Source organism: Dendrobates tinctorius, unplaced genomic scaffold, assembly GCF_039654945.1.
Source record: "Dendrobates tinctorius isolate UK_male_01 unplaced genomic scaffold, ASM3965494v1 ptg000011l, whole genome shotgun sequence".
NCBI lineage: Eukaryota > Metazoa > Chordata > Amphibia > Anura > Dendrobatidae > Dendrobates > Dendrobates tinctorius.
Genome location: NW_027361679.1, coordinates 56,406,138 through 56,433,965, shown reverse-complemented (window position 1 = coordinate 56,433,965; position 27,828 = coordinate 56,406,138). Strand labels below are relative to the sequence as shown.

At 40.4% G+C, this 27,828-nt stretch overlaps 1 protein-coding gene and 1 long non-coding RNA gene across 6 annotated transcripts in view; one reads left to right on the top strand and one right to left on the bottom strand.

The window, feature by feature from the left end:
- Positions 1-27,828, top strand: part of EPHA5 (EPH receptor A5) — a 671,051-nt gene that overhangs the window by 412,875 nt on the left and 230,348 nt on the right. For all 4 annotated transcript variants that reach the window (XM_073542503.1, XM_073542522.1, XM_073542495.1 and 1 more), the window contains exon 5: positions 14,407-14,742. In XM_073542503.1, the coding sequence (XP_073398604.1) occupies positions 14,407-14,742 (336 nt within the window). The remainder of the gene's footprint in view (positions 1-14,406; positions 14,743-27,828) is intronic.
- Positions 1-27,828, bottom strand: part of LOC141047431 (uncharacterized) — a 250,589-nt gene that overhangs the window by 63,056 nt on the left and 159,705 nt on the right. The window lies entirely within an intron of this gene.

Sequence of the window (27,828 nt, the reverse complement as noted above, 5' to 3'; positions counted from 1 at the left end):
TTGTTATGTCCATTTCTTCAGTCACATCAAAATTTTCCCCAAGAGCTGTGATGGGGGTCTCCCTCTGATTACCACCAGCTAACAGAGATGAGGAGGGGGTCACCTTGGAAATGGCCCCCCCTTTAGCAACATTGCTATAAGTTGTGGAGAGGGATTTTTTTGCAGGGTCACTTTTGGGAGGGTCTTTCTTTAAAGGGGACCTTGAGTTCACTGGACTTACCAAATTAGCAACATCCCCCCAAGATTTTGAGCTGTATTGGGATGTGAGTCTACCCTTCTGTGATTTATAGCTTGATTTCCCTTCTGTGAACATGATTTAACTTTTGTGAGGTATAAAAGATGCCAGCAAATAAAATCTACGTGAAATGCAGAATATAGCCACTCCTCTGAGAAGGAGGAGGTATATAAACTAATACTAGTAACAAATTACACACACTATTTATAGCTGTAGTAATATTGCACCCTGGACCCCTATCAGTTCAGCAGGTTTTGTAAAAATAAGACCGGTTTGACAGGAATATCTAGTTGTCAGACTGACACATGTTTTGGAGACCAAGTTCAATAAAAAAGTTGCATAATTAGAAAGGAGTCACATCTCCCAGGAAGCATTGTACAAGGGAAATTTTCAAGTTTCAAAGTGTTGCTTACGAATGTAGTTTGCAAATACAGCAGCACCGCACTTAACAAACCAATCTCTTGAAGACTGTAAGTGATAGCCGTCAGTCACCACCTATGTCCCTTTGAATTATAAACTGCAGCACTAGTAACAACTAGAGTTGAGCGATACCGTCCGATACTTCAAAGTATCGTATCGGATGGTATCGGCCGATCTTTAAAAAAAGTATCGGTATCGCCGATTCCGATACCGGAAGTCCCATTCAAGTCTATGGGACTTCCGGTATCGGAATAAGAAAAACCCTTTCCTGCCCTTGTACAGCCTCTCTGGGGTCTGTACGGGCCTTTCGGGGGGCTGTGCCGGCCTGCCAGGGGGTCTGTGCAGGCTCCGGTGGTCTGTGCCGGCCTGCCGGGGGGCTGTGCCGGCCTGCCGGTGGTCTGTGCAGGCTCCGGTGGGCTGTGCCGGCCTGCCGGGGGGCTGTGCCGGCCTGCCGGGGGGCTGTGCAGGCTCCGGGGGGCTGTGCCGGCCTGCCGGGGGGCTGTGCCGGCCTGCCGGTGGTCTGTGCAGGCTCCGGGGGGCTGTGCCGGCCTGCCGGGGGGCTGTGCCGGCCTGCCGGTGGTCTGTGCAGGCTTCAGGGGTCTGTGCAGGCATCGTCCGATGGGACTACAAGTCCCATCGGGCGATGCCTGCTACCATGACAGTGATTGACACATTAGCCAATGATGGGACAGTAATAGTCCTATCATCCGGCTAATGTGTTGAATGTAAAAAAAAAAAAAAAAAATTACATGCTACATACATACAACATGCATACTACATACATGCTACATTCATACTACATACTACATACATGCTACATACATGCTACATTCATACTACATACTACATACATGCTACATACATGCTACATTCATACTACATAAATACTACATGCAACATACATACTACATATATACTACATACATACTACATATATACTACATGCTACATACATACTACATATATACTACATACATACTACATACATACTACATGCATGCTACATGCATGCTACATGCTACATACATAACACATATATACTACATGCATGCTACATACATAGTACATGCTACATGCATGCTACATACATACTACATGCTACATACTACATATATACTACATGCATGCTACATACATACTACATGCTACATACTACATATATACTACATGCATACTACATACATGCTACATTCATACTACATACATGCTACATACATGCTACATTCATACTACATACTACATACATGCTACATACATGCTACATTCATACTACATAAATACTACATGCATCATACATACTACATATATACTACATACATACTACATATATACTACATGCTACATACATACTACATATATACTACATACATACTACATACATACTACATGCATGCTACATGCATGCTACATGCTACATACATAACACATATATACTACATGCATGCTACATACATAGTACATGCTACATGCATGCTACATACATACTACATGCTACATACTACATATATACTACATGCATGCTACATACATACTACATGCTACATACTACATATATACTACATGCATGCTACATACATACTACATGCTACATACATACTACATATATACTACATGCATGCTACATACATACTACATGCTACATACATACTACGTATATACTACATGCATGCTACATACATACTACATGCTACATACATACCACATACATACTACATACATGCTACATGCTACATATATACTACATATATACTACATGCATGCTACATACATACTACATGCTACATACATACTACATATATACTACATACATACTACATGCTACATACATACTACATATATACTACATGCATGCTACATACATACTACATGCTACATACATACCACATACATACTACATACATGCTACATGCTACATATATACTACATATATACTACATGCATGCTACATACATACTACATGCTACATACATACTACATATATACTACATACATACTACATACATACTACATGCATGCTACATACATACTACATACATACTACATGCTACATACATACCACATACATACTACATGCTACATACATTCATACATATATACTACATGCATGCTACATACATACTACATATATACTACATGCATGCTACATACATACTGCATGCTACATGCATGCTACATACATACTACATACATACTACATGCTACATACATACCACATATATACTACATACATACAATACATTCATACAATACATACATAGACATACAGTACATATAACATAGAGTAACATACTTACCAATACTTGTCACATTGTTCCCCGAAGCCATTGTCTTTTCCGGAATAAATATTAACATAACAAACCACAAAAATACTCACCCACGATCCGAAGCAGTCCACGAGTGTGTCCCACGACGATCTTGGGTAGAGAACTGCAGCATCAGCTGATGCTGCCATTCTCTATGGGCTGCAGGAATCCAATGACGGAAGGTAGGTATCCTTCCGCACTGTATTCCTCCGCCACTTAAAAAAAAAAAAAGTCCCTAGTCTCACTTTATGCCATTGCTGTGTGGGAAATTCCCACACAGCAATGGCATAAAGTGAGACTAGGGACTTTTTTTTTTTAAGTGGCGGAGGAATACAGTGCGGAAGGATACCTACCTTCCGTCATTGGATTCCTGCAGCCCATAGAGAATGGCAGCATCAGCTGATGCTGCAGTTCTCTACCCAAGATCGTCGTGGGACACACTCGTGGACTGCTTCGGATCGTGGGTGAGTATTTTTGTGGTTTGTTATGTTAATATTTATTCCGGAAAAGACAATGGCTTCGGGGAACAATGTGACAAGTATTGGTAAGTATGTTACTCTATGTTATATGTACTGTATGTCTATGTATGTATTGTATGAATGTATTGTATGTATGTAGTATATATGTGGTATGTATGTAGCATGTAGTATGTATGTAGCATGCATGTAGCATGCAGTATGTATGTAGCATGCATGTAGTATATATGTAGTATGTATGTAGCATGCATGTAGTATATATGTAGCATGTATGTAGTATGTATGTGGTATGTATGTAGCATGTAGTATGTATGTAGCATGCATGTAGTATATATGTAGTATGTATGTAGCATGTAGTATGTATGTAGTATGTATGTAGTATGTATGTGGTATGTATGTAGCATGTAGTATGTATGTAGCATGCATGTAGTATGTATGTAGTATGTATGTAGTATGCATGTAGTATGTATGTAGTATGTATGTAGTATGTATGTAGTATATATGTAGTATGTATGTAGCATGTATGTGGTATGTATGTAGCATGTAGTATGTATGTAGCATGTAGTATGTATGTAGCATGCATGTAGTATATATGTAGTATGTATGTAGTATGTATGTGGTATGTATGTAGCATGTAGTATGTATGTAGCATGCATGTAGTATGTATGTAGCATGCATGTAGTATGTATGTAGTATGCATGTAGTATGTATGTAGTATGTATGTAGTATGTATGTAGCATGTATGTGGTATGTATGTAGCATGTAGTATGTATGTAGCATGCATGTAGTATATATGTAGTATGTAGTATGTATGTAGTATGTATGTGGTATGTATGTAGCATGTAGTATGTATGTAGCATGCATGTAGTATGTATGTAGCATGCATGTAGTATGTATGTAGCATGCATGTAGTATGTATGTAGCATGCATGTAGCATGCATGTAGTATGTATGTAGTATGTATGTAGCATGCAGCATGTATGTAGCATGTATGTAGCATGTATGTAGTATGTATGTAGTATATATGTAGTATGTATGTAGCATGTAGTATGTATGTAGCATGCATGTAGTATGTATGTAGTATTTTTTTTTTTTTAACATTTAACACATTAGCCGGATGATGGGACTACTACTGTCCCATCATTGGCTAATGTGTCAATCACTGTAATGGTAGCAGGCATCACCAGATGGGACTTGTAGTCCCATCGGACGATGCTTGCACAGACCCCCGGACATCAGCACAGCCCCCCGGCAGGCCGGCACAGCCCCCCGGCAGGCCGGTACAGACCCCCACAGGGTGCACAGACCACCGGCAGGCCGGCACAGCCCCCCGGCAGGCCGGTACAGACCCCCACAGGGTGCACAGACCACCGGCAGGCCGGCACAGCCCCCCGGCAGGCCGGTACAGACCCCCACAGGGTGCACAGACCACCGGCAGGCCGGCACAGCCCCCCGGCAGGCCGGTACAGACCCCCACAGGGTGCACAGACCACCGGCAGGCCGGCACAGCCCCCCGGCAGGCCGGTACAGACCCCGGGCAGTCCACACAGCCCCCCGGCAGGCCGGCACAGCCCCCCGGCAGGCCGGCAGAGACCCCCGGAAGGCCCGAAATGATGGCGCATCATGATGCGCACACACCGCGCATCATGATGACGTCAGGCTGTCAATCAACTGAACTTCCGATTCCGATGCCGAATTCCGATATTGAAAAAATATCGGAAGTCGGTATCGGAATTCCGATACAGCAAGTATCGGCCGATACCCGATACTTGCGGTATCGGAATGCTCAACACTAGTAACAACATGTCCGACCCACCAGAGATTCCCTTAAACAGGGTCCTCTGCTACAACACAGGAACAATACAGGTGCGTCTGATGTGGCTGGGGGTGTATAATCTCAGACAGTTCCGGGTAACCCCCCGTCACTCTCCAGATATATGTCAGCTCCCGCTATTCTGCTCTGTAAGATGAGCGCAGCCTCAGTAGTACAGGAGCAGGTAGGAGCAGGCGTGGCACCAGGTATTTCCCTCAGACTGACTTCACAGCTGAGGCTGGGTGGCAATAGAAAGCAGAGATAGGCCGGGACTACTTTCAACAATCAGCTGGTATGTATGTCTCTCCAGCCCACTCTCAGTCCACGTTAGCACCGGATGTCACGCTTCCTCATGCAGACCACAGGTTCAACAATGCAGGAGCCGGTGTAGCTCCCCAGAGAGTTCCTCCCAGACCAGGTCACAGCTATCTTAAGGTGTCAATCAGCTGTAGCAGGGAAGCTAGTGAGGGGCTACGAGAGCAGCCTGGTCAACTTTTGCCAGTCAGCTAACATACACTTCACTTCAGTCTGCTCTCAGAGCTAGACCACGCACAGTGTCACTGTTCATAAAGTGGGCCACATCAAGTACAGTATAGTGACCAGCACAACTCCCTTGGGGACTCCCTCGAGCCAGGACCTAGCAGTCTCAAAACAACGTCCTCCAGGCTCACGTCTCAGCGGCAAAGCAGTCAGGATATGGGCAATTCTGGAGTCTCCATTGCACCCAGTTACACTCCTGAGACCAGGGCCACCACTGCAATAGTATAACAGTGCAAAGCAGGGTGGACGGCTGGAACTTCTTTTCCCAAAAAGCTGAGTGAAGTGTAGTTATGACCTTATCTGCATCATCAGCCCCTGCCAGCAAATCTTCAGTGTGTCTCACCTCCAAGCAGCAGCACAGGCACCAAGTCAATCTGGGGGGCACTTCTTGGTAATCCAGAGGTATTTCAAAGTGGTCTTCCAGGTAAAAATCCTGTATCAGGCTCTCAAGCCAGGGCAGTGAGAGGACAAAAAAAGTGAGAGATCCCTCCGCCTCCTCTCCACTCCTTCCCAGTCACAGCATGTAAAAGGCTGAAAAAATGGGTTTCCCTCACCCAAAATAAGCAATCCTGGTGTCAAAATGATGAGACCAGCTTCAGGAAGGTGATCCAATAAAATTTGGACAGGAACAAAATTCCTCTAATAAGCTTAGTGTCGCTTTGTGTGGATCCATGCAGGAGCTTTGAGCTCTTGCTGCTCACATGGGCAGAGCTCAAGCCACACCCCCGAAACCTGAGTTTGGTTAGGGCCCTCAGGTGGCCCTGTATCCTACATTGGGGAGAGCTCTCACTCCAACATTTAGGAGGTTGCTCCCTCATGCCAAATTGTTAGCAAGATAGTTGAATACATGTTCCCCATCCCTCATCCCCATCCCCATCCCAAATACATGTTCGCCCGCCACCACCACCATGTCCACCGCCATGTCATTATGCGGCCCTTGCTTACAATTTGCAGAGTGCCATCAGGTTCCATGAAACCTGCGTTTTGCAAGCTCCACAGTTCATTTTTGCCACCGGATCCCATTGGAACCACTGTCATAGTGGGTGAATGGAATACAAGAGTTGGGGGAACTGTATGATCAATGTCAGTAAATTGGATTCTACCAGACACCAAAAGCAGTAGAATTAAATTCTGAAAACAGTGTGTGCAAGCGAGGGCCTGTATTGTGCTCAGTCTGTAAGATCTGAAAACCATGTCAGGAACATGTACAAGCCTCATTTTACTTGGAAGCAGCCTCCCCAAGGGAAAGATCATAGAATCATAGAATCATAGAATCATAGAATCGTAGAGTTGGAAGGGACCTCCTGGGCCATCTGGTCCAACCCCCTGCTCAAAGCAGGATTCGCTAAATCATCCCAGTCAGATGTCTGTCCAGCCTCTGTTTGAAGACTTCCATTGAAGGAGAACTCACCACTTCTCGTGGCAGCCTGTTCCACTCATTGATCACTCTAACTGTCAAAAAGTTTTTTCTAATATCTAATCTGTGTCTCTTCCCATTCAGTTTCATCCCATTGCTTCTAGTCTTTCCTTGTGCAAATGAGAATAAAGTTGATCCTTCTACAATGTGACAGCCCTTTAGATATTTGTAGACAGCTATTAAGTCTCCTCTCAGTCTTCTCTTTTGCAAACTAAACATTCCCAAATCCTGCAACCTTTCCTCATAAGACAGGGTTTGCAGACCGGTCACCATTCTGGTCGCTCTTTTCTGAACTTGCTCCAGTTTGTTGATGTCTTTTTTAAAATGTGGTGCCCAAAACTGGACACAATATTCCAGATGAGGTCTGACCAAAGAGGAGTAGAGGGAAATAATGACTTCACGTGATCTAGACTGTATGCTTCTGTTAATACATCCTAGAATAGCATTTGCCTTTTTTGCTGCTGCATCACACTGTTGACTCATATTCAGTCTGTGATCTATTAGTATACCCAAGTCTTTTTCACATGTGCTGTCACTTAGCCCTATTCCTCCCATTCTATATATGCTCTTTTCATTTTTATTGCCCAGATGTAGTACTTTGCATTTCTCCCTGTTAAAAACCATTCTGTTAGTTGCTGCCCACTTCTCCAGTTTATTTAAATCTTTTTGAATCCTCTCTCTCTCTTCTCTAGTATTAGCTATCCCTCCTAGCTTTGTGTCATCAGCAAATTTAATCAGTTTACCCTCAATTCCTTCATCTAAATCGTTGATAAAGATGTTGAACAATACAGGGCCCAGGACAGAGCCCTGTGGTACCCCACTTGAGACATTCTTCCAACTGGATGTGCAGCCATTTACGACCACTCTTTGGGTCCGATCACTAAGCCAGTTATGAATCCACCTAACAGTTGCCTTGTCCATTCCATACTTAGTCATTTTTTCAATAAGGATTGTATGAGAGACTTTGTCAAATGCTTTGCTGAAGTCAAGATATACTATATCTACAGCATTTCCTTGATCCACCCAATCAGTGATACCATCATAGAAGGAAATTAAGTTAGTCTGACATGACTTATTAGTTAGAAACCCATGCTGACTCTGTTTAATCACTTCATTCTTATCCAGGTATTGACATACATGTTGTTTAATAATTTGTTCAAAGATCTTTCCTGGTATAGAAGTCAGACTCACCGGCCTATAGTTGCCTGGGTCCACCTTCTTCCCCAATGACCAATCTGTGCAAACCTACCCACTTCTTCTTGAAATTACCCAACCAGGGAGAATATATCATTTGTATGGCTTTGAGCCACAATGGAGTAATTACATTACAGGATATGTCCCAGAAAGTGTCGAGGTCTGTGGAGTGTATTACTCAGGTGACAGGCAGTGCTACGCAGCTTAGGTAAAGGCCTTAGCACAGCCATTACCATGTTCCAATATGTGTAAGACTGTGGCCTGAATAGATCTGTGGAGAATATTATCCCATTCTCTTAGGCTAGTTTCACACTAGTGTTACCAAGCTCAGCGCAGGGACGCTGCTAAGCTCCGCCCTGGCCAAGCCCCCTCTGGTCAGCTCCTCCTCTGGGCGCATGACGCTGCATGCGACCAGCGTACCCTATATTTAACGTTGGGTACTCTGGCCGTGCGCTGGTATGGTTTTGCACTCTGTTGTATTTTTGTGCGCTCGGCACCGCGCAAAAAGGGCGCATGCGCCAGCAAAAACATACCAGCGCACAGCCAGCGTACCCAATGCTAAATATAGGGTACGCTGATCGCATGCAGCATCATGAGCCCAGAGGAGGAGCTGACTGGAGGGGGCGCAGCCAGGGGCGGAGCTTAGCAGCGGCCCTGCGCTGCGCTTGGTAATGCTAGTGCGAAACTAGCCTTAGCCATGCTTAAAATGTGCATAAACTGGCCAATACCCCACCACCATTTTTTTGTAAGGACACAAATTTAGAAAATGTAAGGGAAGCAACAGTTTAATAAAAACACGGAAGTCTCATTTACGAGCATGGAAAGTCAGCAATGGTTTTTGTTCGAAATCGGATAATGTATATTGCTAATGAAAAACCTCACCAATGCCCAATGGGGACCCCACATGGATGAGGACATTCATATTATGGCACTATAAACGGCACTTTACTAGATTTGTGATTAGTGGATGTTTGGGGGCAAGCAATTGCATATGGAAATCTGGATATATACCTTTTACATAGATCTTCTTTTCCCTCCCTAGTTACAGTGGGGATTCCCCTGATAATTTGATTGCATATAGTTTTCTCATTTGATTTTGACATATTTATGACTTTCAGCAATCATTATCAGGAGCATTTGGGGTAGTTTTCCTGTTTCAGCCTCTTAAATTCCCAAACCCTTTATATACCTATCTATAACTGATTGTATAAGATTGCCTTACACTTGTGTGTGCTATATATGTATAAAATCTATACCTGATGCATTCCCCATGTGTCTTTCCACCTTGCATATACACTCATTCTGACTGACTTTGTATTGTGTTTTGTGTAATTTTCAATAAAATAGCCGTTTTTAAGGATTAAAAAGCAAGATTTTCTTGTACAAATTAGTCTTTCTGTGGGGCATTTTGACTCCAGCATTTTCTGTAGGTTTAAACACAGGGGAAGGGGCAGTGGTTTCACCCTCAGACACAGATTTTGTACCCAGGCATTCTGCCCATCTACTGGGGTGCTTGGCTGCCATGTGCTTTTGCATGCTCCCTGAAAGTCAGGTCATTGAAACTTGTTCAAATTGTTCAAGTTTGGCAAATAACTTTTTTTATTACTGTAACACTTATCTTCTAAACAAAGGACCTTTGACATTCAAAGATGAGAGTATACTAATTAGACCTTTCCCAGGATATGTTTATCCTAATTGGAGGCAGTTTCATTCTCCAGTACACATACTTTGTGACATCAAAGCCTCTCAATTAGTTACGATGTAGAGTTTTTTACATATAAAAGAGGACACAGGCAGAGAGAGGGTAGAGATTTGGAGATGTGAGAAAAGAGACAAGACATGCTCTCTGGCTCTTGATTCCTGGATGAACACACACAGAGTGATGGAGTTTCTACCTAAATAATGTAATGTATGAAAAAGACGAGGAGGTTACTTTGCGCAGTACATCGCAGACACGTAGTTCTGCGTCGTACATCGCAGACACCTAGTGCTGCAACCACAACAAGCGATGCATCCTCATCCACAACTGCGCCTGTGACTAGCAGCATCCATGGATCTGCAGCTCACAGGGGTGGCAAAGGTTGCCTAGCATGGGCCTTTTTTGACACTGCAAAGGATGAGCCAACTAACATAATCTGCCAACTTTGCAAAAAAAAACCTGAGTAAATTTAAAAAGTGCAATAATTTGACTACCAGATTTATGAACCTTCACATGCACAGCATGCTTTACTATGGGAATTCCTCTGCGTAAAAATGTGGACTAGCGGACCTCAACAACCATCAGCCGCCCCATTAATCATATCTGCTGCTTCTTCCTCCTCCTCTGTTACCGTGCCAACTTATTGAGACTCAGGTCTTCGATCGCAGAACCTTGGGTTCTTTACCCGCTCCAGTCATGATAGACCGCCTTCTGTTGCATTGGAAGCGGACATGCCTGCTGTTTTTGACCGATCTCAGAGAATGAGCACACCACAAGCTTCTCAATCCACAGTAACATCTCTGCCTTCACCTCTCTCACGGTCCAGCAGTTTGTCTGGTTCAATGTACTCTGCCCTCTCTCAGCACTACAGTCAGCCCTTGGTTCCACAATTGTGATCACATAAAAGATTGTTTCCTCCTACGCATGACAAAGCTAAGAGAATGTGTAAGTCCCTCATTTGATGGGTTTTGGCAGCATTTTGGGCATGGGATTGTTTTTTGCCTCCCATTGATCTGCATGGCTTTCGGTTATGTTCGGCGAATATTCAATAATTAATCGGCAAATATTGCAAATTCGGCCATCGCAATCCAAACCGAACATTGAAATATTCTCTCAATTCTAGTTATTATATTTTTTTATGATGAACCCATGACCTGCGACTCAGACCAAGGTTTCCTATACTGGACAGCATAATATGAATTGATAATCTTGAGATATAATTGTACCCTGCACAGATTCAAGACAGAATGTACCAAATGCAGCAAAACTTTCTCAAAATATAACTAAGCTTCCTTTATGCTTCACAGTTGGTACAATGTATCTGTGTACACACAGCTAATGTGACTTGCCAAAAAACTCCATCTTTATCTCATCGGTCCAAATGACATTTTCCCAGAAGCTTTATGGCATGTCAGTATGCATTTTGGCAAATTCCAATATCTTTTTTTATGATTTGGTTTCCTTGACTATCTTTCATAAAGCCCACTGATATATATTGACCTTGAAGTTCACCTATAATTTCTTTGAAAGCTGTTTTGGGCTATTTGGTAAATATTTGTATTCTCTGTCTCTTCAATTAGTCAAAGATTTTCATCTTGCCACCATGTCCAGGGATGTTAACTATAGTCCCATAGACCATCAGTTTCTAATTAACATGTGCAACTGTAGCAACAGAAACATCAAGCTGTTTCAAGATGGTCTAATAGTCTTTAATTTTAACATGTTTGTCTATAATTTTCTCTCTAATCTTCCAAGACAACTCACTCCTTAGCTTTCTTTGATCCACGTTCAGTACGGAACACACCTTTATGCCAAACACCATAGTGACTACTTTTAACCCTTTAAATATTAACATAGTAACATAGTTTTGAAGGCTGAAGGAAGACCTTATGTCCATCTAGTTCAGCCTATTTTTAGTGCAGCTGTTCTGCATTGTTGATCCTGGGGAAGGCAAAAAACACACAGAGTAGAAGCCAATTTCCTCCATAGGGAAAAAAATTCTATCCTCTAAGCTGGGTCAACCATCTACCTATAACATTATGTTATTCGTAACCTTCTATACTGTTACTGACAAGAAAAGCACCCATTCCTTTCTTAAATTCATTCAGTTAGTTGGCCATCACCACTTCCTCAGGAAGAGAATTCCAGAGCCTCACTGCTCTTACCGTGAAGAACCCTCTTCTATGCTGGTGCAGAAATTGTCTTTCCTCCAAACGAAGAGAATGCCCCCTTGTTCTTGTCACAGTCCTTGGTACAAACAGTTCATTGGAGAGATCTCTGTATTGCCCTCTGACATACTTGTACATATAAATTAGGTCTCCCCTAAGTCTTCTCTTTTCTAGAGTAAATAGACCTAATTTTGATAACCTTTCTGGGTATTGTAGTGAACCAACTCCATTTATCATTTTAGTAGCCCGCCTTTGAACCCTTTCAAGTTCAGTAATGTCTTTCTTGAGCACCGGCGTCCAAAATTGCACACAATACTCCAAGTGTGGTCTGACGAGTGATTTGTACAGAGGGAGAATTATGTTTTCATCTCGTGACCCCAGACCTCTTCTAATGCATCCCATGACCCTATTTGCTTTGGTGGCAGCTGCCTGACACTGGGCACTCAATTGAGCTTCTTAATGACTAAGATGCCTAAGTCTTTTTCCATGTCTGATTTCCCCAGCAGTTTCCCATTTAGTAAGTAATTGTAGCATCTGTTTCTCCTTCCCATGTGCATAACCTTACACTTATCTGAGTTAAACCTCATTTGCAATTTTTCAGCCCAATTCTCCAATTTTCTCAAATCTGTCTGTAGTTGCAAACTGTCCTCCTTTGTGTTAACTACCTTACATAGTTCTGTATCATCTGCAAATACTGATATTTTACTGTGTAAACCATCAACTAGATCATTAATAAATATATTAAATAGTAGGGGGCCCAATACAGAACCCTGTGGTACCCCACTAGTAACCCTGACCCAATCTGAGTATGCACCATTAATAACCACTCTTTGTTTTCTATCACTAAGCCAGCTGCCTACCCATCTACAAACATTTTCCCCTAGCCCAAGCTTTCTCATCTTACTTACCAATGTTTTATGTGGGACAGTGTCAAATGCTTTAGAGAAGTCGAGATAAATGACATCCAATGATTCTTCTTGGTCCATTTGAGAGCTTACATCCTCATAGAAGCTGATCAGGTTAGTTTGACCAGAGCGATCCTTCATAAATCCATGTTGATATGGAGTTAAACATTTATTAACATTGAGATATTCCATAATGGTATCCCTTAGAAACCCTTCAAAAATGTTACCCACAACAGATGTTAAGCTTACCGGCCTATAGTTTCCAGGTTCCCTTTTACACCCATTTTTGAATATTGGTATCACATTTGCCTGCCGCCAATCAAAAGGAACAGACCCTGTTTCTATAGAGTCTTTAAATATAAGAAATAGGTAGACTTACTGATTTCAAGTTTGTAGAAACATATTATGCTAACAACAGAACACATTTTAGTTTAACATGTCCCTATAGTCAAATTATTTTCAAACTTTTCTAGGGGTACTGTCATTTCTGTCCAGGCCATTTTCATTAGTCTACTTTTTCAGTTTTTCTGTTGAAACACAATTCAAAATCAATGCCTGATTTTCATTAGTTGATATTCAGTAAAAATTTAATGAAAACTACTTTTGTCAGCTTCAAGTTATTTCAGTGATCATTGTGGGTTTTTCTTAGTTTTTCTTACTTGACCAGAATGGTACCAACAATTTTATGTATTTTATGTATGCTACAACAGCTAATATGAACTGCCTGAGGACAAAGCATACATTAATGTGATCATTATCCCCCCAACATCATATCATGCATATTGTTGATGCGTTAAACTGCGTGATGTGCTGCCGATAGAGATGATATTTATACCAGCATAAACAATCCAATCGGTTGATTGTTTACGCTGCAAAAATAATTAGGAACAATTATTTCTAGTGAAGCTAACTAAAGCCACTTCTAAACCTTCTGCTTCTTGGGCATATCTTTATTATAATGGTCCTGCATACGTATTCTAACTTCCTTCGATATCTACACCAGTGAGGAAGTATACAGGAGAAGCAGATAAAAGGCCAATTCATAGATATTAGTTCTAATTAATGCCTAAAATTTAAGTAATCTAAAACTAGTTAGATTTACAGCTTTCTTTTTTCCTGGAGATGGGATGATATGGATTTATCTTTACGTTTTTAATTTTTATATTATATTATTATTCTATGATTTAATCATCATGTTTTTATTATTAACATCATATTTTTCTCTTTCTTTTCTAAGGGCCACCATCAGCTCCACGCAGTGCAATTTCCAATATCAATGAAACCAGTGTCTTCTTGGAATGGATGTTTCCTTCAGACACTGGAGGAAGAAAAGATGTCTTCTATAATATTGTATGCAAGAAATGTAACTCCATTGCAAGAGTGTGTGAGGAGTGTGGAATTCACGTCCGTTATGTACCTCAGCAAATTGGCCTCAGAAACACATCCGTCATGGTAATAGATCTTCAGGCCCACACAAATTACACCTTTGAGATTGAGGCTGAAAATGGTGTGTCTGGGCTAAGCCTGGGATCTAGGCAATATGTCTCAGTGAATGTCACCACCAACCAGGCTGGTAAGTTGGATTTGAAATGTACACAAAAATACTGTATGTTATTGATTACACTTATTGACTTGGGTGCGTAACTGGATAACTATAGGTAAAGGAGAAATATTGGTTGAAATGTATTTGCATGATGTGTTGAGAGTAGGGTTTCAGGAACCAAGACTGAAAATTCATAGTAGGTAACAACTGATATTGATCGTCAAAAACCTTTATTAAAAAATCACATTGATATGGCAGTCTTATACGTCCATCTGAAGTCGACTCATCTTGCATTGTATTACTGCAATTTTTTTCAGCAGTGATATTTTATATGACATTTATCGTAAAAGAGTTGAGCCTCAAAACACAAAAAAATTTGGTTTCAAATAGAATTGCTATATTGGTACTGTAGTCTTACATATCCATTTGAAGTGGGCAACACAAGGATAGAGCATACATAATTTTAAATGGGCAAGGAATATAGAAAGAGACAGGGAAGTAAATGTTATGTGATGAGCGCAGATGCCGAAGACATGGGCAAGGTTCCTGAGAGCGACAGTACAACAAACACTCACATCATGTTGCTCTAGCTTCCTCTCCCACTTAGTAGGAGGGCCCAAAACACCACTCTTGTAGTCAGGCCAGTCTGAAAAGGTTGTTCGATGGATAGCAGATAATGCTTTCAGGCAGTTTGCCAGCAACATCCTGTCTACCACACGTTCCAGTCTCATTAGCCCTGATTCTGGACCACATAATCCTCAACCTGATCCTCCTTCCTAACACCATGACGAGTGCCCAGAGACAAGTGATCCTTCACTTCGACACTCCGAAAAGCTGTTCACATTTCGATTTATGGATTCTGGCCTCTTGCCCTGCCCGTTCCAACTGAGACATGAAGAGATGGCATGTAGCGATGATCAAATATTTGAGAAGATACGCTGACAAGAAGGCGATGGTGCGAAAATGCACTTACTATTGTAAGAGCTGCATGATGATGAAACACAATTGCCAGCAAGTGGTGTTGTTATGTCAGCAAATCAGGAGGAGGACCAGGATGCGGAGGTGGAAGACAAGGTTGTGGATGATGAAGTCAAACAGAGGCTGGACAGACCTGGGAGGATTTAGTTAATCCTGCTTTGAGCAGGGGGTTGGACCAGATGACCCAGGCGGTCCCTTCCAATTCTACCATTCTATGAAGTCACTGAACCATCCTGGGAAGGTGACATGCTGATCGAGGACAGCAGCTTACAGGCTCACAGGAGGAGGGATCTGCAGCACCACAACAAGCAGGAGAAGCAGTGGGGTGGCCAGAGACGCATGGCTGGCAACTGATCACCAGAGCACCAAAGCACCAAAGCCGGTGAAGTTGCTAATCCAACGTTTAGGTGTTCATGAGTGTGGCACTTTTTTAAACATAGTCCAGTTAACCAATAAAAGGCCATTTGCAACATCTACCATGCCAGGATCAGCAAGGGCAGCACAACAACCAGGATGATAACCACCAGCATGCTCAGGCACATGCAATCAAAGCACTGGACAACTTGGACTGAATGCCAGGTCCAGAAACATTTTCTGCTTGTGACACTGTTCTACGAGCATGCTTACCACCCTGCACCTGTCATTGCACACTTCCAACTACCGTCAGCAAACATGCCCATATTCTTGTGTCAGTTGTTCCTACTGCAGTCCTTGGAACCCAAGCTTAAATGCGCAACCACTCACCCACAAGCTTCAATGCTAAACAACCACATTTCCAGACTGCTTGCCCTGGAAATGTTGCTATTTAGGCTTATGGAGAAAGTAGCTTTCCCCAACCTCATGGAGGAGGCCGTCCCTCAGTAATCGGTCCCCAGCCTCTACTATCTCTCCCGATGTGCCGTCCCCACCTTACACAAGCTTGTGTCCCATAAAATTAACTGTGCCCTGACCAACACATTGACTGGATATTCCACTTAACCATGGACCCTGGGTTTTTGCTAAATGTTTGCAGTGTTTCAAGATAAAACACAGATATTTGATGTAATGAATACAGTCTCTGAATCATGGCATTCATGGTTGGGCAATATGAATCACCTGACAAGTTCCCTTTAACTCCTTAGTGACAGTGTCATTTTGGAACTTAATGACCAAGCCAATTTTTACAATTCTGACCACTGTCACTTTATGAGGAACGCTTTAACGTATCCCACTAGTTTTGAGTTTTTTTGTGACATATTGTACTTCATGTTAGTGGTAAAATTTGTTATATATGACTTGCGTATATTTTTGAAAAAAATGGAAATTTGGCAAAAATTTGTATTTTTGTACTCTTAAATCAGAGAGTGGTGTCACACAAAATAGTTAATAAATAACATTTTCTCATGTCTACTTTACATCAGCACAATTTTGGAAACATAATTTTTTTTGTTAGGACAGTACAGGGGTTAAAATTTGACCAGCGATTTCTAATTTTCCCAACAAAATTTACAAAACCATTTTTTTTAAGGACCACCTCACATTTGAAGTGAGTTTGGGGGGTCAGTATAACAGAAAATACCCAAAAGTAGCACCATTCCAAAAACTGCACCCCTCAAGGTGCAAAAAAACACATTCAAGAAGTTTATTAACCCGTCAGGTGCTTCACGAGAATTAAAGCAATGTGGAAGGAAAAAATGAACATTTTACTTTTTTCCCCAAAAAAATACTTTGGAACCAATTTTCTTATTTTCACAAGGATATCAGGAGAAAATGGCCACAAAATTTGTTGTGCAATTTCTCCTGAGTATGCTGATACCACTTATGTGGGTAAAAGCCACTGTTAGGGTGTATGGCAGGGTTCAGAAGGGAGGGAGCACCATTTGACTTTTTGAACGCAAAATTGGCTGGAATCAATGGTGGCGCAATGTTGTGTTCGGAGACCCTATTGCTAAATTTAGCCCAACCCTAACCCTAACTTTAGCACAACTCTAAGCCTAATGGAAAAATGGAAATAAATACTTTTTTTTATTTTATTTTTACATAACTATGGGGGTGATAAAGTGGGTTTTGATTTACTATTTTTTTTATTTTGATCACTGTGATAGGGTCTATCACAGTGATCAAAATGAACCAACAGGAAAAATGCCCTAATGTTGCCAGGTGCCGGCTGTCAGATCTCGGCAGGTGCACTGTGCATGCGCCCACCATTTTCTCCCGGAAGAAGACACTGGCGGCCCGGGGGACTTCATGGGGAGTTGCAGGGACACCAGAGGTACCGGTGGTGGATCAGGGGACCCGATTTCTCTCTCCTCTGATGTGCTTGGTGTGCGATCACATCAGAGGACAGAGAAATTTAATGGAAAATCTGAGTTTCTTTTGCGGTCACCATTATACCGTTAATAACGGCGATCGCAACACTGGGGTGGGTAAAAACCGACCCTAATCATGTTCTCTGTGGGACGCTATATACTTATTTCTCATCGCTGTTAATAGGAGGTGCTGAGGTATAAGTACCCATAACTGCCACCATTAAAATGTATATCTGTGGTCGTTAAGGGGTTAACATGTTTTTTAACTTATTATTCAATACAGATATCACAAAGTAGTGACAGATTTTCTCACTACTGAGATAGGAGATGGCAGTTGGTACTTTTTTAAATTTTATGGCGAACTAGAGATGGACACAGAAATTCATTTGCTAGTTCCATAGAACTTTATGTGTACCAACTGTTATTTTCTATCTCAGTAATGAGGAAATATGCACAGTGTAAAAAAGACAGATTTTGCACATGAATTGAGAATTTCAGGAATGAATGATCAATCCATACAGGAAAGATATATATCTTTGTACCGTGTTAGCCAGTAGATAGAAAAATATTCAGAATTGAGAGTCCTCAGTGGTTGATACCTTTTAATGGCTAAAGGTACTGTCACACTTAGCGATGTACCAGCGATCCCGACCAGCGATATGACGCGGTCAGGATCACTGGTACATCACTAAGTGGTCGCTAGTGAGCTGCCACACAGGCAGATCTCACCAGCGACATCGCAGGGGACGGGGGTCGCTACTTACCTCTCACACTAGGCGATCCTGCGTCCTCCCGCCCGGCTACACGCTTGTCGCTCGTCTCTCCACAGGAAGCGCCGCGGGAAGCTGACGACGAGAAACAGTCCTGGACGTTCTCTCGCGATCAGCGATAACCAGCGTGGGAGCGGGTTGTAGGTAAGTATCACACACAGCGATATCGCTAGCAATATCGCTATAACGTCACAAGTTATAGCGATATTGCTAGCGATATCGCTTAGTGTGACAGGCCCTTAACCAAATCTTCAGATTTTGTATTTGTCTTTGCCTGATGTAGAGACCTGAGTAGTCTCGAAAGCTTGCAATGTGTTACCATCTTTTCAGTTAGCCATTAAAAGGTATCAACCACTGAGGACTCTCAAATCTGATCAATCCATAAGAAGAAAAAAGTGGATTTTTAACAAGATATATCACAAAGTTTTTTTATTTACACCTGTTATATTGGAAAAATAATTAAATTAAATCATTGCTATTCTTTATAATATATATGATATTAAGTTTGTTACTGAGAGAAAAATCATCTCTTGCTTTTAGTTTTCCATATGGCTGCTAATACTGTAAGAGCAATAAAGAGTTACATCACTTATTAATTTCTGCCACATACTGTATATATCACACTATTAAATTTGTCTATATAGTCATTCAGGAATTAATCAGTTACTGTCAAGGGTGTGTCAGGAGTGACGGCCAGTCATCCTGGATCCATCTGTAGGTCATTGTGATTAGCTCAAGCATTAGCTTGATTTTTGAATATCTGTTGTGGAAAAATATCCCTCTCCTTTTAGGACCCAGCGGTTACATCCATTTTCTGATGCTAATTAAACACCTTTGCAGAAGGTTTAAATTAATTCAGGGTCTGCAGCATGTGACAGGTGTTACCTCACAATTGGCTCTGTCTTGTTGAAAGTTCTTAAAGTTGATTAAATCCTTCTCAGAGGTCTCTTGGAGGATTGCTGGTGTGACATCTGGGTTATCTTCTCAAGATAAGTGTTCCCCTTGTTTGTCTATCATATCTGTCTTTAGTTGTATTGGTGACTGACCAGTTGTTACCACGTCCCATCACTATCCAGGGCTTATCGCTAGGGTCAGGCAGGAATTAGGTTCTTGCTTGGCAATAGGTGCAGAACCTATATAGGGATGTTTAAGGCAGATGGTGATTTTAGATCTGCCTAGGGATCTCCATTCACCTCTTCCCTAGTGTTTGGGCTCCCCTTCCTTCTCAACGTTTGTTGTGCACTTACTTGTCCCTCACCTAGCGTAACATTTACATATTATTGCGTATCAGTTTTAATAGTTTCTTTTTCTTTAAGAATAATGAAAAACCTTTTAGTATTGAAGTACAGAGCTGAGCCATGTTTTATTTTGTTTTTGTGCTTCTACAAGATGTTCAGAATATGAGTACTGCTCTGAGGTATATTGCCAGCACAATCCTTTGCCAGCTTTCCTGTTTTGGAAATCAAACTTTTTGGCTTAGGTAGATGCGTTTGGACATAGGTTTTGTTTTGAAGTACATTTTTCCCATAATAGCACAGTTACTCATTTTGTTCAATTTGAGCTTGAATTTCATTTTCTTGGAATTTTCTGAGAATTAACATTCTTTGGACTATACACTGTATAGGAATTGAGTACAGGATACACTTTCTGGCTGCAGGGTACTTAAAGACTTGTTTAACTTTACTACTGAAATTAACCTAAATCTGGAAAAAGAACAACTTAATTTACTTGCATTTCATAAAAACTGGAGATCACTCCTCTGCAACATTATCCTCCCCTAAACATCCACCTTTTGGCTTTGTGTCCTGCTGTGTTCATGCTTAATATTTCAAAAATTGTTAAATATAGTGTTTTTTAATGTGATTTCCAATGGCAATATTTCAGTGATTTAAAATAGGAGAAAAAAGACAGAGCTAATAAAAGCCAACCCAAGTCCATATGCTCTGGACCCTCTTCATAGGATGGAATGGACACAAAGCTCCTCAAGATTAGCTCACATACATTTAAAATGTCTGCAATGTAATATTGATTTTATCTGCTGCCATTCCAAAATTAATTTCCTTGGATGTAAGGAACAGGTCCCGGGGTGAATGGCTGTTGATCCTGGTGGCTGCTCTTTAAAAAATGGAATTTCTCTGAGGCAACCCTATATTTTAATGAAATTAGTAATTTCTCACTGTTTTATATTAACTCTCTGGACAAACCTAATTCACTATGTAGGCCAGAAGAAGCAGATGGATGCCGAAGAACCTAAAGAACAGCAATAAAATAATCCCTGTGCCACTGCTACCTCCTGATTTAGTTTTCCTTAGATCTTTTTCTGTGTTCCTATAAAGATTACATAATTATTTCTAATTTTAACTTTTTACAAAATCAGTATCCAACTATAGATCATATACCCAATACCAAAGGTAGTGGGACAACTCTACATGTAGTTAATTTGTATCATATGTAGAGCTCTAACCTAATTCTGTAATTTTTATTACTGGAATTTTTTTTCTGAGTTTGCATTCTCAAAGTACCATGAAAATCCAAATTTAAAACAGCCTAGAGGTAAAAATTTAGACTAAGGGCAGCTATTGTAATATTAAGGGCATCATAGTAGCCCTGCAGAACTGAGGTCTTGGATTCAAATCCCACCAAAGACAACTTCTGCAACTAGTTTGTATGTTCCCCCCTTCTTTGCATGGGTTTCCTTTGGGTACTCTGGTTTCTTTCCACACTCCAAAGACATACTGATAGGGAATCTAGATTATGAGTCCTAGTGGAGACAGTGATGACAAATATGTAAAGCACTGTGGCAGCTATTGTAATATACACCTTACCCATACCTAATTAAGGGCATCATAGTAGCCCTGCAGAACTGAGGTCCTGGATTCAAATCCCACCAAAGACAACTTCTACAACTAGTTTGTATGTTCCCCTCTTCTTTGCATGGGTTTCCTTCGGGTACTCTGGTTTCTTTCCACACTCCAAAGACATATTAATAGGGAATCTAGATTATGAGTCCTAGTGGAGACAGTGATGACAAATATGTAAAGCACTGTGGAATATGATGGCACTGTATAAGTGAGTAAAATAAATTCAATGCTATTATATAATAGTTATAGTCCTATATGTTATTTCTTTCACTATGTTTATTTTTCTATAAAAATACTTGAGCCCCGTTCCCTACATTGAGTCCCTAGATGGAATACGAAAAACTGGAGATGACCCCAAAAAAATAAAAGTAGGGCAAAGAACAATAGGTGCTCTCTGATAGTAGTAGTGAATCGGTAATTCCAGTATTTGTATGAGATATAAGAGCTTGCTTCAAGCCAGTGCTGTCAATCTACAGTGGAATACAAAAGTTCGGGCACACCTGCTTAAAATTACTCATATTGTTAACGGTTAAGCAAGTTGAAGATGAAATGATCTTTAAAAGATGAATATTTCCTTTTTATTTTAGGCAAAAATATATATACAGTATATATTTCACCTTTTACTTTTTAAAAATTTCAAAAAGGAAAATGGTCCTATGTAAAAGTTTGGACACCCTTGGAGATTTGTGTGCTCAGATAACTTTGACCAAGGTTTCAGACCTTAATTAGCCTGTTAGGATTACAGCAATTTCACTATCATTGTTAGTAAAAGGCAGATGATGGAAATTTCCCAGCTTTATAAAAACCTAACCTCCTCTAACCTTGTGCCAAATAAACTAGCCATAAGTTTCTCTAAGTAGCTGCCTAGCACTCTGAAAAAGAAAATGGTGGAGACCCAGAAAGAAGGAAAAGGCTATAAGAAGATAGAACAGTGTTTACAAGTTGCCCTTTCCTCAGTTTGAAATGTAATTAAGAAATGGCTGTTAACAGGAACAGTGGAGGTCAGATAAGGTCTGGAAGAACAAACATAATTTCAGTGAGAGCTGCTCATAGGACTACTAGAGAGGAAAACCAGAACCCCCGATTAACTGCAAAAGACCTTCAGAAAGAATTACGAGATTCTGTAGTTGTGTTACATTGTTCTACTGTTCACAACACCTGCACAAATATGGCTTCATGGAAAATTCATCAGAAGAAAACCTCTCCTGTGTCCTCACAATAAAATTCAGCATCAGAAGTATGCAGAACATCTAAACAAGCCTAATGCATTTTGGAAACAAGTCCTGTGCACCGATGAGGTTAAAACAGAACTCCTTGGCCACAATGATCAAAGGTATGTGTGGAGAAAAGCAGACACAGAATTTCAGGAAAATAACATCTCGCTGACCATTAAGCATGGGGTTGCATCAATCACGCTTTGGGGTTCTATTACAGTCAATGGCATAGGGAACATTTTAAGGGTAGAGGGAAAAATGGATTTAATGAAATTTCAGCACTTTTTTATACAAAACTAGCACCATCTGTAAAAAAGATGCAGTTAAAAAGAGGATGGTTTCTACAAATGGATAATGATCCTAAACAAACGTCAAAATCCACAATAGATTACTTCAAAAGATGTAAGCTGTTGGTTTTACATTGGCCCTCACAGTCCCCTGATCTGAACATCATTGAAAATTTGTGGCTAGACCTCAAAATAGCAGTAAAAGACAAATCTGAACTGAGAAAAGTAAGTTAATGTGTATGCACAATGTAAGTGCATATTAACACATGACCATTAACCAGAGAAAACAAAAAGCAAAAAACACAAATATCCTGAACTAAAAAGTAAAAAATATACTGCAAATAATGCATAAAGGTAATAATAATAATAAGGGTATTTAGTAAACATAATTTTGATCAAAATAATGTACAAGCCATCCCGCCACGTCACGGCAACCCTTGTGGGACAGTCCTACTCTAGTATTTAAAACCTTTTCACTTGCCAAGTGGCGTGAATGTGAATAAGGGTCGAGCGGCTGAACCACTAGTAACAGCTTAGGCCAGACTGGATGGCTTTTGCATTATTTGCAGTATATTTTTTTACTTCTTAGTTCAGGATATTTGTGTTTTTTGCTTTTTGTTTTCTCAAAATAGCAGTGCATACAAGATGACCCAGGAATCTCACAGAACTGAAAGAATTTTCCCAGGAATAATGGATGAAAATCACTCAAAAAAGAAATGAAAGACTCTTGGCTGGCTACAAAAAGGGTTTTTCAAGCTCTGATACTTTCAAAAGGAGATACTTCTAGGTAGTAACCATGCAGAGTGTCCAAACTTTTGCATTTGCCCATTTTCCTTTTTGTAATTTTTAAAATGTAAAGATGAAAACATTTTTTGCTTATAATACAAAGGAAATGTGTCATATTTAACTTTAGGCATTTTAGAGATCATTTCATCTTCAACTTGCTTAACTGTTCACAATAAAAAAATTTTGAACAGGAGTGCCTAAACTTTTACATGCCAGTGTATGCATCCTTTGAAATTGAAACTAGAAAATTTGAGATTTGACCACTGCAGGTATACTCCGTATTAATCGTCGGTACAAAAAAATCAGTTCCTTCCTAAATTGATCTCTAATGCTCAAATGGGCTTCATTAAAAATAGGCAGTCAACAGACGGTACAAGGAGGCTCAATAACTTAATAAAAATAATTACAGTTGTGGCCAAAAGTATTGACACCCCTGCAATTCTGTCAGATAATTCTCAGTTTCTTCCTGAAAATTATTGCAAACACAAATTCTTTGGTATTATTATCTTCATTTAATTTGTCTTAAATGAAAGAACACAAAAAGAATTGTCCTAAAGCCAAATTGGATATAATTCCACACCAAACATAAAAAAGAGGGTGGACAAAAGTATTGGCACTGTTCGAAAAATCATGTGATGCTTCTCTAATTTGTGTAATTAGCAGCACCTGTACCTTACCTGTGGCACCTAATAGGTGTTGGCAATAACTAAATCACACTTGCAGCCAGTTGACATGCATTAAAGGTGACTCAATCTCTGTCCTGTGTCCTTGTGTGTACCACATTGAGCATGGAGAAAAGAAAGAAGGCCAAAGAACTGTCTGAGGACTTGAGAAACCAAACTGTGAAGAAGCATGAGCAATCTCAAGGCTACAAGTCCATCTCCAAAGACCTGAATGTTGCTGTCTACCGTGCGCAGTGTCATCAAGAAGTTTAAAGCCCATGGCACTGTGGGTAACCTCCCTAGATGTGGACGGAAAAGAAAAATTGACAAGAGATTTCAACGCAAGATTGTGCGGATGTTGGATAAAGAACCTCGACTAACATCCAAACAAGTTCAAGCTGCCCTGCAGTCTGAGGGTACAACAGTGTCAACCCGTACTATCTGTCGGCATCTGAATGAAAAGGGACTGTATGGTAGGAGACCCAGGAAGACCCCACTTCTTACCCTGAGACATAAAAAAGCCAGGCTGGAGTTTGCCAAAACTTACCTGAAAAAGCCTAAAACGTTTTGGAAGAATGTTCTCTGGTCAGATGAGACAAAAGTAGAGCTTTTTGGGCAAAGGCATCAACATAGAGTTTACAGGAGAAAAAAAGAGGCATTCAAAGAAAAGAGCACGGTCCCTACAGTCAAACATGGCGGAGGTTCCCTGATGTTTTGGGGTTGCTTTGCTGCCTCTGGCACTGGACTGCTTGACCGTGTGCATGGCATTACGAAGTCAGAAGACTACCAACAAATTTTGCAGCATAATGTAGGGCCCAGTGTGAGAAAGCTGGATCTCCCTCAGAGGTCATGGGTCTTCCAGCAGGACAATGACCCAAAACACACTCCAAAAAGCACTAGAAAATGGTTTGAGAGAAAGCACTGGAGGCTTCAAAGGTGGCCAGCAATGAGTCCAGACCTGAATCCCATAGAACACCTGTGGAGAGATCTAAAAATGGCAGTTTGGAGAAGGCACCCTTCAAATATCAGGGACCTGGAGCAGTTTGCCAAAGAAGAATGGTCTAAAATTCCAGCAGAGCATTGTAAGAAACTCATTGATGGTTACCGGAAGCGGTTGGTCGCAGTTATTTTGGCTAAAGGTTGTGCAACCAAGTATTAGGCTGAGGGTGCCAATACTTTTGTCTGGCCCATTTTTGGAGTTTTGTGTGAAATGATCAATGTTTTGCTTTTTGCTTCATTCTCTTTTGTGTTTTTTCATTTAAGACAAATTAAATGAAGATAATAATACCAAAGAATTTGTGTTTGCAATCATTTTCAGGAAGAAACTGAGCATTATCTGACAGAATTGCAGGGTGTCAATTCTTTTGGCCAAAACTGTAACTCCCAAAAACTAGGAGCCACAATTATTTCTATAGACACAGAAAAGGCGTTCGATTGTCTTAACTCAACATATCTATGTGCAGTTCTTCAACAATTTGGAATTCACTCTATTCTTATCCAGTATTTTAGTCTTATACTCCAAGCCCAGGGCAAAAGTCTATACAAACAGCTACCTTTCTTCTCCTTTCAGTATTACTAACAGCATGAGACAAGGCTGTCCACTGTTGCCATTGTTGTTTGTCATGGCAATTGAACCACTGGCACAACTAATTAGAGTCAACTTGGGAATTTCGGGGATAAATCATTGACCATGGAGTATAAAATTGCACTTTTCGCTGATGATATAATTCTCACTTTAACCAATACGCGTGACTCAATTTCTAATCTCCTAAAACAGCTCCAAGTTTTTTCAAAAATTTTCTTTAAAATTAATAATTCAAAATCTAAAATCCTTAGTTTTAATTTAAACCTCACTCAGTTGGCTGAAATTGCAGCAATCTCACCTTGGAGCTTGTCTGATGAACATTTAACATATTTGGGCCTAAAATTTACCAAAAATGTCAATTCTCTAATTCCCACAAAATACTTTCAAATACAATTAATAAATATTTGAATTTACTGAAAGATAGGGAATTATCTTGGTGGGGTAGGATTGTGACTGTTAAGTCATATATCTTACCAAAAATCCTTTACGCATTCAGGTCTCTCCCATTAAAAATTTCTTCCTCATTCCTTACTAGTTTACAAAAATTAATTAACCATTTTATTTGGGAATGAAAAAAGCTAGGGTCACTCAAAACATATTATACAATAATAAATTATATGGTGGCGCTGGGCTATCAAATATTTCTGCTTATTATTACGCCAACTTAGTTAAGCAAAGTTGTTTTTGGTGGCCTCATAAAGAACCCCCAGCTTGGTGTGATTTGGAAGTCTTTCTGAACAATAATAAGCCTCCCCATCTGCTAATTCTAGGTTTTCTTCTACTGTATATAAGATGGTTCCTTCTAATCCATTTCCCATCTTCCAGTCCTCCATTGAAGCCTGGAAAAAACTTGCAAGACCAAAAAAGCGTTGCAATAAGTTTTGTATTCGTAAAAATATTCCTCTATCTATTATCTGTGAATCCAATAATTTAACTTTGGACCCTATATGGATTGATTCGGGTATTAAAAAATTAGGAGATATTTATGATGGCTTAAATTACTACTCTTATACTTTCTTTAAAAACATTTCCACTCCTCCTTTTTATCCTTCTTTCATTAACTCATTTTAAAGGATCAAATTAATGTTTTCCTACATTTTCAACCTCGAATTTCTGAACCCATTCTGAACCTTATTTGAAATTTGGACCACAAATTATTTTGGAGCCTTAGCTACATATATAAATTGTTCAACCACAGCACTGAAATAATTGAAAGCCACAACATGATAAAATGCGAGTCTGAGCTTCATTTAACTTTTGATCCTTCAGACTGGGAGTATGCCTGCTCGCTTTCTTATGCGTCATCTATTTCAATGGCTCTTCAGGAGTCACATTACAGTATAAACTCTTTACAAGGTGGTATATCACTCCTGCCAGTTTATCCAAAATTAATCCAGTTCATTCTCCGAATTGTTGGAGAGACTTCGGTCGCTATGGCAATCTCTTGCATATTTTCTGGAAATGCCCGAAAATTCGGTCACTTTGGAGGAAAGTTTCGGGCCTTATTGATATTATTTCTTCTAAACATATTCTCCTAATGCCCCAATTGGCCCTTCTGACTCTAGACTGTGAACAAATTGACCCACCCTTGAGGCTTTTAATAACCCACATCTTGTTGGTGACAAAAAATAGTATTGCCTTTTATTGGAAAAAAATCAGAACCACTCTCTCTCCAAGACATCATC